This window comes from Chaetodon auriga, chromosome 5, assembly GCF_051107435.1.
Source record: "Chaetodon auriga isolate fChaAug3 chromosome 5, fChaAug3.hap1, whole genome shotgun sequence".
Taxonomy (NCBI): Eukaryota; Metazoa; Chordata; class Actinopteri; order Chaetodontiformes; family Chaetodontidae; genus Chaetodon; species Chaetodon auriga.
The window spans coordinates 7272923-7286444 of record NC_135078.1 but is presented as its reverse complement, the minus strand read 5'-3'; the positions used below and the strand labels follow the sequence as shown (position 1 = coordinate 7286444).

Genomic DNA, 13522 nt, shown 5'->3' with positions numbered 1-13522 from the left:
GACGTTGAAGTCGGTATTTTGTTCAGGCACTATGTCAGACAGAAGGGGGTCCTCGCACTCTGCATTTTGAAACCGTCGCGGTGAGAAGACACCTAGCAACAGTAGCCGGGGAGAGAGAGGAGGAGGAGGAGGTGGGCATGGCATTATTAAAATTATATTTTAAACTAACAGTGTACTCCAGTTAACTGTGGTGTATTTTTACGGTAATGTGTACGTTAAGATTCCAAACTTCTTACCGTACGTATTAACGTATGCTATTGCTAACCGGCGGCATGAGTGATTAGCTTCTTGCCGTGCTAAGCGGCTAATGACAGTATGCTTATCAAACACCGCATCAAAGAATGTCTCGTGTAGTTGACGTTGTGTCATTTTCTTTGCTTATACCTTTAGCGGAAAATGATCCATACAGACAACTCGTGTTTCGCTCAGTTGTGGTCTGAATATCGTGTAAATCGTCATGTCTACTTGCTGCTAGTTTGCCTCGTACACCCCTGATCAAGTTGGCCTGCATGCACAGGATTGCACCAACGTGAATATTCTTTAATATTGTATTTAGACTAGCATGATATTTCCACCAATTCGTCATTTTCGTTTATCTGAAATCGGTCAATGAGTTGTTAATCAGAAAAACAAAGACATGAGTTTGTTAGGTTATCGTTTCCTTGGATTAGTCACGTCTGTTATAGGAGAGCGTGATGCTACATTCAAAACTTGGGGAAAGTGCGTTAATAAAAGAGACGGACTCAAATACAGTTTTAAGCCGCTATTTTTTATTATTATTATTATTATTTTTTTCTTTATTCACAGACCAGTTTTGTGGAAATAAAATTCATCGTCATGGCAAGGCATAACTTCCCGATGTAATAGAGTAAGACTCGTTTGATGAACTGCTTTGTGATATTGCTTTTAACAGCAAATGTTAAAAGTAATTTGATATTGATATTATAACTTAAGGAAAAAAATAAAGCAGCTACATAATTTGTTGGCCACAAGGAGCAGTAACTCATTTTCAAGATTGTTTTGTAAGAATGCTGTTGCTATCGAAAATAAAAAACTATGATACAAAGATCGTCGTCATATAGAGGGAGCTTAGCGGTGACGTTCGTCTGTATAATGTCACGTGTGGGCGTAACGTATCTTGCAAATTACCTAGTTTACCGCCTCTTAATCCACGGGAGAGAAATGTGATATTTCACTTTCTGTTCGGCCCCTGTCACCTTCAAGTCGTCTGTGTATGTAAGTTTTCCCACAGGTCGAGAATGCAGCGTGCGCCCTCCCTTGGTACTGAGCATGCGCAGAAAATGTTGTAAACAATGAGACTATTCCAGACCGTCACCAGCTTTGTGTCTATCTAACAGTTTATCTGTGCAAAACTAACAACGATTTCCCCTAGCTCCGCGTGTATTAAATTAAAATGTTTCTTGGTAAGTATAGGTGCACATTTGTTACTAGATGTCATCACTTACACTTTGATTTTTATCGGCATCATCACCACGAAAACGTATCAAATTTGTTACGTTACAGTCCGAAAACCCACCTCGAATGACATACTTGGGCGTGACAGCATGCGAATGAGGCGACTAATAATGATAATTTATCCAGTTCTCGTTGTCTTTATAATCGCAAATCTTCCAGCTCAAACTGCGTGCTTTACTGTGTCAGTTTAGATTTTCATCTGTGCAGTTTCCCTCATGCTAGCTTTGTCAGGCACACTCCCCGGTTGCTAAAGCTGACTTGTTGGCTAGCAAGCTAGCTAGCAGATGCTAGTCCCACATTAGTGTGGTTGGTTCTAATGAGATATATTATGTTGCGTTAATGATATCGGTGTATGGAACTTCAGTAGGCCCTGCTGTATTGCCTGACAGTTACTTATATTTGTAAAAACCTTCGCCGTTGAACAAACACGAGCTGAGTAATAGATTTATGCAGCATACCTGGACTTCATTGGCACTGAAGGGCAGGGGTGTACTTGTTGGTAAAACCCGTCTGTAGTAAGTAGTAGTTTGTCTAAATGATATTTATTATAGTCTACGTGGAACTGGCATTTTCAATTGGCATTCACAGGTAGTGAATAAGTCATTATGGAAGAAACCTGACTAACTGTGTTGAAGTATTGAGACAACACAATTATATATTATAATTCTTGATATTAAGTTATAGAAATATCTGGAACATTACAAATAGGTTAATTCTAAGTGTCACATTTCCCCATGTGGTGGTTTAATTTTTTAACAACTGCTGCTCATAATTGCTGAATTGCTTTGTGTGTTGTGTTGTGTTGTAGGGAGCTGAAGCATGGAGGCGGTTCTGAGCAGGCTGAGGGGGCTAAGTGCTGATGAACTGCGAGAGGAGTTTGCTCGAGCAAACGTCAAGTGTGGCCCTATCACAGCTACCACCCGAGCCACCTTTGAGAGGAAGTTAGCCCGAGTCCTGGCCGGGCCAGAGAGCAGTGCCCAGACAGATAGCAGCTCTTCAGCAGGCATTTCGAGCAGTGCAGCCTCCGTTGTCGATCATGCCAAACCTGTGTCATGTGCCACCTCAGTAGTTGCACCCGCCACTGCTGCAACAAGCAGCAAACCCACTGAGACTGACGGTGAAGAGTTGGACTTTGGCTATGGTATGGGTCTCAACCCTCCTGAGGAAGAGGAAATCTCAGTAAAGACAACTTCAGAGAGCTCTGTTGAAGGCAGTAACTCTCAATACAAAACAGAAACCCCCTCAAAACCAGCACAAGTGTCTCCAACCTTTTATTATGGAGTGTGTCCACTGTGGGATGATGTTTTGTCTAGAAATGGTAAGAGAGGCTCATTTTGTTACTTTGTGTGGTGTCATTCAGACTTCAGTGTTACATCATTTTCACATGGATCTCAGTGCAGAATTGCTTGAAGGTGGTTTTGAATTTTGCAATTGCAGGAAAAATTTTAACCGAGTAGAAGGAAATACTCTTTGAAATGTGACTAGACCACATAAATAGTTATAAATCCATCATCATTTCAAATAATTGTAATACATTCAATGAGAGGGAAGTACACAATATATAAAGAGAAAAATCTAGTCTAGTAATTGCCAATATAAAAACCGTTTTCAAATGGAAAGAACGTCGAGATTACCACTGTTCAGTTTATCTCTTATAAATGATTCAGTGGGGTAGGTGCATGAGATCTTTTTTGTAAATCATAAATAAATGCTTTTTAATCCAAACACTTCTGCAGTTGTAACAGCAACTCATTCAAAGTGACACGTACGTTAGTGTTGTGCAACATCAATGTTGTGGTGAGCTGTAATTGTTCTCCCACAGTCGGTATCATATGAAATTCAGGGTTGTTCACATGGCAAATGGGTTGATTTAAATAGTTTTTACTGCATGTAATAATTCTTCAGCAGAAGAGGATATTGTTTCATTGATTGTTTTTTTGTTTTGTTTTGTCTTGGTTTTTAGTGTTTTTTGTTTTGTTTTGCTTTGTTTTTTCTTATTTTCATGTGTTTAGATATAATGACTAATGCTTTTCTGGGGTGTCCTGTCCTGGTGGCCTAATGTTAAGACACATACAATATAATGTAATCAGAACGTCCAGACCTGTGTTGCTTACCGTTCCTCTTTTCTCCCTCCCCTTTTCTCAACTGTCTGCTATCAAACGAAGGCAAAAATGCTTTGTTGATTCCATCTGGTGTAACTACTCAATGGAAACATACATGATTAATATTTCAATTAAATTTAAGTTAATCAGTAATTTTAAAAAAAAGTTTTGTCCAAATGTCTAAATTCCTCATTGTTTTTGTCTGAGCCTTGGAAGAAAGACATTGGTTTAACTTCTGTCTACTGACTTGACACTGAAGTCCACTATAAATGGTCCTCATGTTGCTGTTTGTTTATTCATGATATCTACTGTGTTGCCTAGTTTCTGTGTTTGTTTAGGAGAGTAAGTACTAAACAAATATAGAAACTGGACGCTGATGTAGTCTGACATCCACATTTGTTAAGTGGATGAAAGCGTTTGTTGTTGTTTCTTCGGTGGTAAGTAGTAGAGCAGTAGGACTGCCTGACTTCTGGAATAGAGTATTGATGCACATTAATCCTGAGCTACCACACGAATCAATGCTGGTAATGTTAATCTGTCTGAGAACGCTTTTATTGCAGCTGCAAAAGCAGTAGCAATGACTTTACAGGCTGACTGGACACAAGAAAAGGATGCAACCAAAAAAAAACAAAACATTTTTTCGACCAGTTAAAAAGCCACATTAAGAAATGGTAAACGAAGCAAGAAAAATTGGGGACTCATCATATAGAAAAATTGAAAATGGAAAAAAGTGCTGATGAGTGTTCTTTTCTTTTCTTTTTTTGGTCAACAGAGCGAGCACATGTGTACACAGATAAGAAAGATGCCCTTCAAGCTGTAAAGATGATGAAGGGAGCCCGCTTCAAAGCCTTTCCCAATCGTGAGGATGCTGAAAAGTTTGCTAAGGGGATCTGTGACTATTTCCCCTCTCCCAGCAAATCTACACCCTGTGTGTCTCCTGTCAAACCGGGCCTGGTCACTAGTAAAGGTAAGCAGATACGATGGCTGAGATGTCTCTATAAAAAGGGTCCTTACAAATACCCTCTGTTATATATTTGTCCGATCTTGGTTTTGATCAAGGTGTGACACACTGATCTTTGGGTCTTGTTAGAAGGCCAGCAGTCGGTGCACAACAGAGAGCTGCAGGGTAAAAACTGAAGGGAACTGTTTCTTGTCAGTTTACTGCTCTCTGTATTATTAAATCTGCATCATTTGCAGAGATTTGTTTCTTCTTTTTTGCATCTTTTTGCTGCCTTCAAGTGGTTAACGTCGTTATTTTTGGAAATGTCAATGGTGAGTTGCATCATTTCTCTGAGTTTTGTAAGGTCAGTAGTGTCTGAGATATCATGGAACACAAACAAAAATAAAACCAATGCAGAGGGCACAGCAGCCTTGAGCAATATTTGGAGTTTTTGACAGCCTGTGCACGTCCCTCACTCTCTTCTCTCTCTCCACGCCAGACAACATGGAGGTTGATACCATCAACCGGGAGCGGGCCAACAGTTTCAAGAGCCCACGCACCCAGGACCTTACAGCCAAACTGAGGAAAGCTGTGGAGAAGGGCGATGAGGTTGCCTTCAGCGAACTGGTGTTGAACAACCCACGCTATCTCATTGGCTCAGGGGATAATCCCACTATTGTCCAGGTGAGGACATAAAGTACATTTCTTGGTGTACTCAGTCTCAGATTGTCTGTTTTTTGCAACACTGTGGACCAGTGTCCTAAACAGAGGATAAATAACACCAGGCAGCATTGTTTAACCGTGTTGCAAGAGTTCTGTTGTGGTTTTTAAAGTCTGTGGAAACTCTTTGCTATTAATAGAGATGCATAGACACATAAACATCTTTTCCACACCAGCGCCGACCTTACAGCTGATCCCCTTTTCAGTTGCTAACATGACGTTTATGTGTGAGCTTATGTGTTGTTGCATTTCAGTTTGAAAATATAGTTGTGATTAATTTCTTTTTTGTGGTCTTAAATTCATGAAGTTTCATACTTCTGTATTTTAAAGATGCACTTTTCATGCTACTATGTTATGAATGCCAACTATTTCTTCTTAGGCCTTGGTTCTTAAAAATGAAACAAATGTTGGGTGATAAATCCCTAACTTCAGCAGGTGAAGTTAAGGTCAGATGCTGCTTTTAGACAAAATTAAGCATCCTTTCCTGTTGACAGGAGATTAAAGAGGATTATGTCCTGATCCATACAGTTATTCCTCTGTTTTGTCTGGTTAGGAGGGCTGCCGGTACAACGTAATGCATGTGGCAGCCAAGGAGAACCAGGCAGGAATCGCCCAGCTGCTGCTGGACACCTTGGAAAACCCAGAGTTCATGCGCCTCATGTACCCAGACGACCAGGAAGCTATGCTGCAGAAACGTATCCGCTACATTGTAGATCTTTACCTCAACACTCCAGATAAGGCTGTAAGTTCTTTTACCATATCAGCTAAAGCACATTACATTGGATTCTTTTAAGAAGCAGTTAATGGGCTGTGTTCACATTGCATATTGCTCTGTTTGTGTGTATATCCCAGGGCTTTGAAACACCCCTCCACTTTGCCTGTAAGTTTGGGTGCCCAGACGTGGTCAATGTCCTGTGCTCACATCCTTACATCGATAAGAACTGCAAGAACAAGGATGGCCAGAAGCCTTGTGATGTAAGGAGTTTTATTTTTAACACTTAATTTCATTTAGTAACATGCACACTGAGTAAGAAAAGCTTCTGCATAGTCTGGGTTGTTGTTGTTGGGGGTTGCTACACAGAAAGTATTCATGGATGTGTGCATGTACATATGAGAGGTGTCTGGCAGCTACTCAGCCTTGCACAGTACTGCTAACACTGACCTACTGCCAGTAGTTGCTGAGGGAAGTGCAGTTATACTTACTTAGGTTTTGAAGCTGTGACCTTTTAGCTTCCTTTTTAAATCTTTTGGCAACAATCACTCGGTGCATATTGAAGGCTAAACATAGATGACCATGAGCAAATTCTTTCCCCAGCTAATCCAGCAACTGTTGTATGTTGTCAGCTGTACATCTAGCCCCAATTATTCTATTTTTTTCCTTTCCACAGCTTATTTGTAGCAGAAGAAATAAAACCCAGGAAGTGAAACAGAAGATAATTGAATATTTGGAGGGTAAGGACACACACACACGCTTCTTAACAGTACAGATTTTTGTTCCTATTTTTGTCTGTTTCCTTCACACACCTCATTTAGTGTACTTTCACATAGCCTTATGTATCTGTCCTGTTTGCTATTGTTGGCCATGTCAGCTGATAGAAGAAACTCACATGATAAACACATTGCAAAAGACTTCCTGAAATGTGATGAATAAGAAAAGTCATTTCATTTTCATGGGCTAATGGGTGTGAAATGAACACCCGCCAAGCAGCATATGTGGGTAGATTTTCAGTTTGGTGCATACATCTCAGAAGGCTGTCTGCTACACTGGCAGTTAAATGTTTGTTTGTAATAAAAGACTTTGCTGAGAGTCTCTGTGCACCTCTTAAACTCAGAAATCTACTCAAATGGCCACAAAGACTGTTTAGAATGGGAAAATTTGAAGCTAACAACATTTAGCATGAAGTTTTGTATATTGTATATCTTTACTTTCTGTCCTGTGCACTGACTGACAGCACCATTTGCAACATATTTGACAACACACCAAATTTGATTGTGTTGAAGTACACTACCAGCTGAAGGTTAGATTGTCACTGGTGCCACCCTCATTGAAAGTGTACGCGGTCACTGTTCTGTGAAGTGCTGTGAATAAAAGTCATGGCCATCAAACATGTTATCTAAACTTTAAATTGCCTGTTGTCTCACAGACCGCTGCTATGTCCCTTTGCTGAGGGCAACCGACAACACCTCTCAGCCCATCATTGGTGAGCTGTGGTCACCTGAGTCCTCAGAAAGCCTCTCGCTGATCCAGCGGCACACAAGAAGCCCGATGGATCCGGTGATGACTGTCACAGCCTTTGCCGGCCCGCTGAGTCCTTCTAAAGCAAGTTCTTGACCTGATTACCTGTCTGTACTTACCCTGCATCATTGCATAGCATCATTAAAAGCAATTAGTTACCAGAACATATCATCTTCTCCTGTAGGCAGATGATTTTCGGCGGTCCTGGAAGACACCGCCCAGAGACCGGGCAGAGCTTTTCCACCATATTCTTAAGTCGGATCCTGACCGTGGAGCAGAGAGAGTGGGCAGGTACGGGCAAAACAATGTGCTTAAACTGTCTCTATGACTGTCTACATGTATTCTCAAAGATATTGTGACACTGTCGGAGGGGGATAGTCCTGGTTTTATGGCTTTCGACTGCGATGCATGACAATGATAAAGTGGAGGAAATAGTTTTTGCATGTGAACATGTCTTTGGGGATTATAGACACGTCAGGCCATGTACTGCTCACCCTGGCTACAAACCTGGTTCATCCTTTGTTAAATCTCTCATTTTCTCATACACATTTAAAGCTACTCTCACTGATGTAAATGGGGTGGACAAAATAATAGAAACACCTGTTTGTATAGATGAGCAGCACGTGCTTTTTTACATGTTAAACATTAAACACACTGATGAGAAACTTCTCAGGGCGAGAGCGCTAGTCTCCTTTCGTCACTAGATACACTGCTGACACACAGCAGCTGACGGAAAGACGAGATACTATACAGAGAAATCTGAGCTTTCTCTGGGTGAATAAATGTTCATGTTATTTATATATAGGAAGCCCAAAAAGGGCAGTGAGAATGCTTAGCTTTCAAGTTTCATCAGGAGTCATTAATAACACCAACAAGCACATTATGTTCAGAAAAGTCATTTCAAAACACACAAAGGGCAACCATTTAATGAGTCCAGTTAGTCTGATTTGCCATCGTCAGTGATCAATACAAACACAAATTAATAGACTGTAAATCATTAATCAAACCAATAATTAACAACAGTTAATGAATGTTAGACAAGCTTATCACACAGCAGTAATCTAGTGTTTCTGCGGTGGCGACAAAATGTTAAAAAATATGCATACAGTGAATAAAAGATAAAAGGCATCATAAATCAACAGTCTCCTTTTCATTTCAGCATCAAGATAATCGATAAAGATCAATTATATTAGCATTCGAACTTGACAAATTTTGGATTTTGTCGTCTCAGCTGTCTACAAGCCTCCACTGGTTTACTGACACTATTTTATCAGGAGACCACCGTGGGGATGAGAGGCAAATCATTTAAAAATTATGTTTTCTCACTAAAATACATGCAGGTTGGTGTATCAGGTATGCAAATTAAGCAGCAACTCATAACATTGTTAAAAGCGTCAAAGAAGAAATAGGAAAAAAAGAAACTGCCCCCTGCAGTCTACATGTTGAAGTATCCTTGGGGAAGATACCAAACAGCCAATTGATCCCAGTCAGTGAATGGTTCATTCATTCTCCTGCAGCTATGACAACACCAGTTTTTTAACTAGTAAGTACAGAAATATGGCTGAATTAAATTTGTAATCATTTAAACTTTTATTCATCCTTTATCTACAGAGACCTGGCTCATGGGATGGGCCACCCGTGGTCTGAGTACTGGGACTTTCTGGACAGTTTTGTGGATCTGTCATCAACTGAGGGGCTGCGCAAGCTGGAAGATTACCTGAGCAAGAGGGATTTCAGCCTACTGGCTCATGAAGAGGCTGGGGAGAATGAGACCAGCAACAGGTTCAAAACCCCCTCTCCAGGTACCCTCACCTGCTCAGGAAGCTGCAAGAAAGTAGAAGTTGCTGAAATAAAAAATGGGCTGCCTACATTCCAGATCATCCTCCTTGATTCAGTGTGATCAAGCCTGTTAATTGACATCGTAATGTGATCAGTGTAATGTTCTCAGATAAAGCCTCTGCTCAGATATGAAGCAGACACAGGTTCTTGCAGTGCTACATAATCTCCTTCCATAAAGAATTACACTGTAATAATGCCTTGAGTCTGTTTTGGTCATTCCTCATCTCTGATTGCAGGCAAGCCCAAAAAGTTCTGCAACTCCATCTCTGTTGGTGCCTTCCTGGACGAGGGAGATGACATCAGCCTTGAGGAGATGAAGAATCGGCAGAACAAGCTCACCAAGGACGGCCTGAAGGGAGCAGTGGGGGGGCGTGAATTCCACATCCTGCCCATCGCGCTGCATCACCGCGGGGCCGACCTGATCGAGACGGCGGCCGAGCAGGACCTGCTGTGCTGCTGCAACGACGGCCTCCTGTCGCCCGGCATCGTCTGCAAAAATGGGGTGTGCTCCTCCTCCAGAGATAGGACTCACAATGGAGACAAGGTGACCGCTCGCACCTCCCCGTCCTCCTCCTGCCCGCTCTCGCCCATCTCCAACCTCATGGTGGAGTTTGAGCGCATGTCGCTGCAAGAGCCGCTGGACAGCCCCACCAGCTGCAGGGAGAGAAGAAGCAGTGGCGGGAGCCGGCACAGGGAGGCCCGGGACTCCTACAGTTCCCCCTCAGCCACAGACCTGAGCTCTGGGGTGAACCGCCTGTCTCTTGGTCACAGCAGTCAGGACGGCGAGAATGTGGAGGGGGCAGGCTGGAGAACAGAGGGAGGAGGGACAGAGGAGAGGCGCAGCAGCGGGAGCTCAGAGGAGTACTTTGAAGCAGAGGAGAATCTGGAGGTGCTGGGCAGGACTAGGGGGTCAGTTTCAGGGGGTCGCAACATCTGTGCTAGGTCCAAGTCATGGGACCATGGCGGAAGGGACCTGAGCAGCTCAGGGTCCTCTGGGTCCTCCTATAAGTCCTTAGATAACTCCAATGAGTTCCTACCCAGGACCCCACCGCACATCAGAAGAGGACTTTTCATTGACGGGTGAGTCACACTGGTGTCTCTGCTGAGGTCATAATGTTTGACAAGATGATTACCACAATCTTTAGACTTGATAGGCTAATTAGAAATTAGCAATAATAAGTAAATAATATTTTTTAGTCATGAAAGTATACTGTCTGCAACGCCAGCTCTGATTTCACTGCTGTTAGAGAAATGTGACAGGCAGCCAGCTGCCAAAGGTTTGTTCATCCCCAAACTTATGAGTCACAACGGTAACAATACAGTAGATTAATCCTGTGTGTTTTACAGGGATTCACCAACCAAGTTGGACAGAGAGGTCTTCTCAGCAATAGAACGCATAGAACTCGACCCCCAGAAGTATCCCAGCATTCAGAAGTGGAAGAGCACAATGAAGTCGTACTCTGCGTCAGACATGCAGAGGTTAGTAGGCTCGAATGACATTTCATACATACATTATTCTCTATCATATCATCATCAGTGTGCAGTCTGTATGCTTCATTCATACCTTTGATGCCTCTCAGATATTCACATTCTAAAAAAAACTCCAAAGTTTTGAACAGTGTTCAGGCTCCAGTGCTTCAGCCAGGCTAAAGCTGTTTGGAGAATAAATATGAAAAGAAAATTTTGAAAGGCTTTGCACTCTTCAGACATTTCAAGAGGTAGTTTCGGGAAGGAAGAGGTTCTTTAGGTTAAAAAAAAAAATCGTGTATCCAATGCTAAAATGGTGACAAAATATGACAAAGTGCACTTTTCAGTCATGGGTCTTAGCAGCAGGTGCTGATGATGGCACAAAACCAGGTGCAGTAATTGTTGGAGTTGCAGCTCGGCTGTGGTCAGTCTGTGCTATGGGACAGTAAAATCTGTTCTAATTTTACCTTTCAGTATCAGAAGCAAAATAACAATACTCTAAACGCAACTGACTGGTGTTGATGTGTGTCATCTAGCTGGCCCAGCCCTGCGGTGGTTAAACCACGACTCAGGATGCAGCATCAGACTCCCGGCTCCCCGGTCAGCAGCCTGATGTCGCCCACTGGTCGCTTCAGTCCGGCCCGGCACGCCGCCTCGCCGGACTTCAGCCCTGCCAATGCTAGCTACATCCAGCGCATCCGCCTCAAGCACTTGAACGAGCCACCAATCTAACTGCCCGCTCCTCTCCCACCACTTATGGCCATACCCTCTCCAATGCCCCGTCCCCACCCCCACCCTTCCCAATGCAAGCCCAGCTGCACCAAGGTGGCTACACCAGAGCTCAGACACCACATACCTAACAGAAATATGCACAAATGTCTGGAAGATTTGTATTAAAGATGTATGGTACTACTCCTATGTAATACAGGAAGCCTCATCACGTTGGGTTGTGATGTACACTCAAGACTTTAAAAAGGAAAAAAAGAAACCTTGATAATTTATGTACTGTATGGGTGTGGACCATGTTGAATTGATGGTAATGTGATTTGTGGCAAGTGTGAAGCACCTGTATCATAGCCTGAGTCAACTTTTTTGAATATCGTGAGTACAAGCCGCACTCCCCAAAGTTAGTTCATCACTAAAAACCTTCGTGTGAAATCCTCAACGGGATTCTCTCATTGAAGATGTTCTTAAAAAAGAAAAAAAGTAAAATGTCAATATTTTAAAAGTTATTTTTTGTATGTTGGTCAGTAGCACAAAATTTCAATGTTTTTATTAATGGTGTTAAAACCGACTGCCATTTCCTATGTTTTCCTCAGTTCAGGAATTGCCTTAATTTTCTGAAGTGATGGACCGGTTCTCTGTCAGTTTGGACTCTCTCTCTAGCTCATACGTGAAATATCTGGATATGGCGACCTCACTGGCTGACAAACATCTTCCTTGTTTTTATTTCTAGTCTTCAATAAATGCATACATTTTCCATCTTTTCTCAGTGGTTCCTGGACATGTCTTGACTTTTGCTGTCTGCCACGACCGGCGGCCTTAGACTGTGCAACTTCTTTTTTTTTTTTTTTCTTCTCAGAATTATCATTCATTCACAGTCACCTCCCACAGTGTTAGAATGAATGACCAAACACAGTTCCAGATTTGTCCATACCTCCCAACACTTCCGTTCTCCTGGTTTTCTCTGGTCGTTCTCCCTCGGCTCTCAAACTTTGATAACATCCTACATGGATCCATACGTTTTGTATGTGTCGACATCACCCAAGTTGCCAGATAGTGTATGAAATACAATCTACACACATTAAATCCACCTGAAAGAAATCTCAAGACTACCCGCTTATAAAAACCTTCCGTATTTTGAAACCTAAATGTTGGCAGGTGTGAATTTGTCTTGTCTGGGCTAAACCTTGAAATGGCCCAGTGAGACCACCTTAAAGCTGTATTAAGCGATTTTTAACCACTAGGGGACAGAAAGAGTCCAAAACTAACCCAACAGTAACCGAACCCTGATATAATTATTAGCTTATGGCCATCTTGTTAACAAAAAGCTGCCTTACGCTTACAGAGAACTCAACTAATTAGCTGCGAGCGGCATAGAGTTCCCATTACAAGTAGTTTCAGTGTAATTTCAAAACTTGTGCTTAATAGAGCTTTAATACCCGACGTTGTCAATGAATCTCTGCGGTGGTTCAGATTGGTTTACAGTAAACACAGCAGGCTCTTGCAGGTCTCCAAATCATGGTGGCATGTGTGCAAGAAGCGGCTGTATCCAAATTATTTGTAACTTTGGGTAAAATTCACCACTGTTTGAGGGCTTCTCAGCGACGTCTAGGACAAAAGAAGCCGATCATTTTGAATATTCAGATTGCCACTCTACTTAGGTTGAGAGAAGCAAGTGTTGTGAATGTACGTTTTTTTTTTTTTTTTTTTTTTGTGAACTAAACCTTTATCCGAGAGCACAACCCACTTCACTGAGAAGATTGTATTGTCATCCTTGTGCTCTCAGGTGACAGCAGATCTATTTCTGGTCTCTGAATGTTCATGAATGTGGAACTTTGCAAAAATGCACCTAAAAAACTTAAAACATGCTTCTTGTGCTTTTAGCATTCTGTGCTTTATTAAAAAAAAAAAAAAAAAACTTTCATGGTGAATTCTCTTTCTGTATGTCTAGACCTCATTTACTTTCAACTAATCAATAAAACACCACTCCTACTTTACTGCCAGTATGTCTGTGCTTTT

The 13522-nt window shown here is 42.0% G+C and overlaps 1 protein-coding gene across 3 annotated transcripts; it reads left to right on the top strand.

The window, feature by feature from the left end:
* The first annotated feature begins 44 nt into the window (after positions 1 to 44).
* On the top strand, positions 45 to 13501 carry ankle2 (ankyrin repeat and LEM domain containing 2). Of its 3 annotated transcripts, none has more exons than XM_076731753.1 (13): positions 45 to 131; positions 2285 to 2794; positions 4351 to 4545; positions 5018 to 5202; positions 5792 to 5980; positions 6091 to 6213; positions 6627 to 6690; positions 7383 to 7558; positions 7659 to 7765; positions 9086 to 9276; positions 9550 to 10393; positions 10661 to 10792; positions 11317 to 13501. In XM_076731753.1, exons 2-13 carry the CDS (start codon positions 2296 to 2298, stop codon positions 11510 to 11512), a joined length of 2901 nt encoding a protein of 966 aa, XP_076587868.1. In that variant the 5' UTR covers positions 45 to 131; positions 2285 to 2295; the 3' UTR covers positions 11513 to 13501. The 3 variants fall into 3 exon arrangements, with proteins under 3 accessions (XP_076587868.1, XP_076587869.1, XP_076587870.1); XM_076731754.1 differs by lacking the exon at positions 45 to 131 and adding an exon at positions 1284 to 1424; XM_076731755.1 differs by lacking the exon at positions 45 to 131 and adding an exon at positions 1284 to 1424 and having other exon boundaries at positions 7383 to 7562; positions 7663 to 7765.
* Positions 13502 to 13522: the final 21 nt, after the last annotated feature.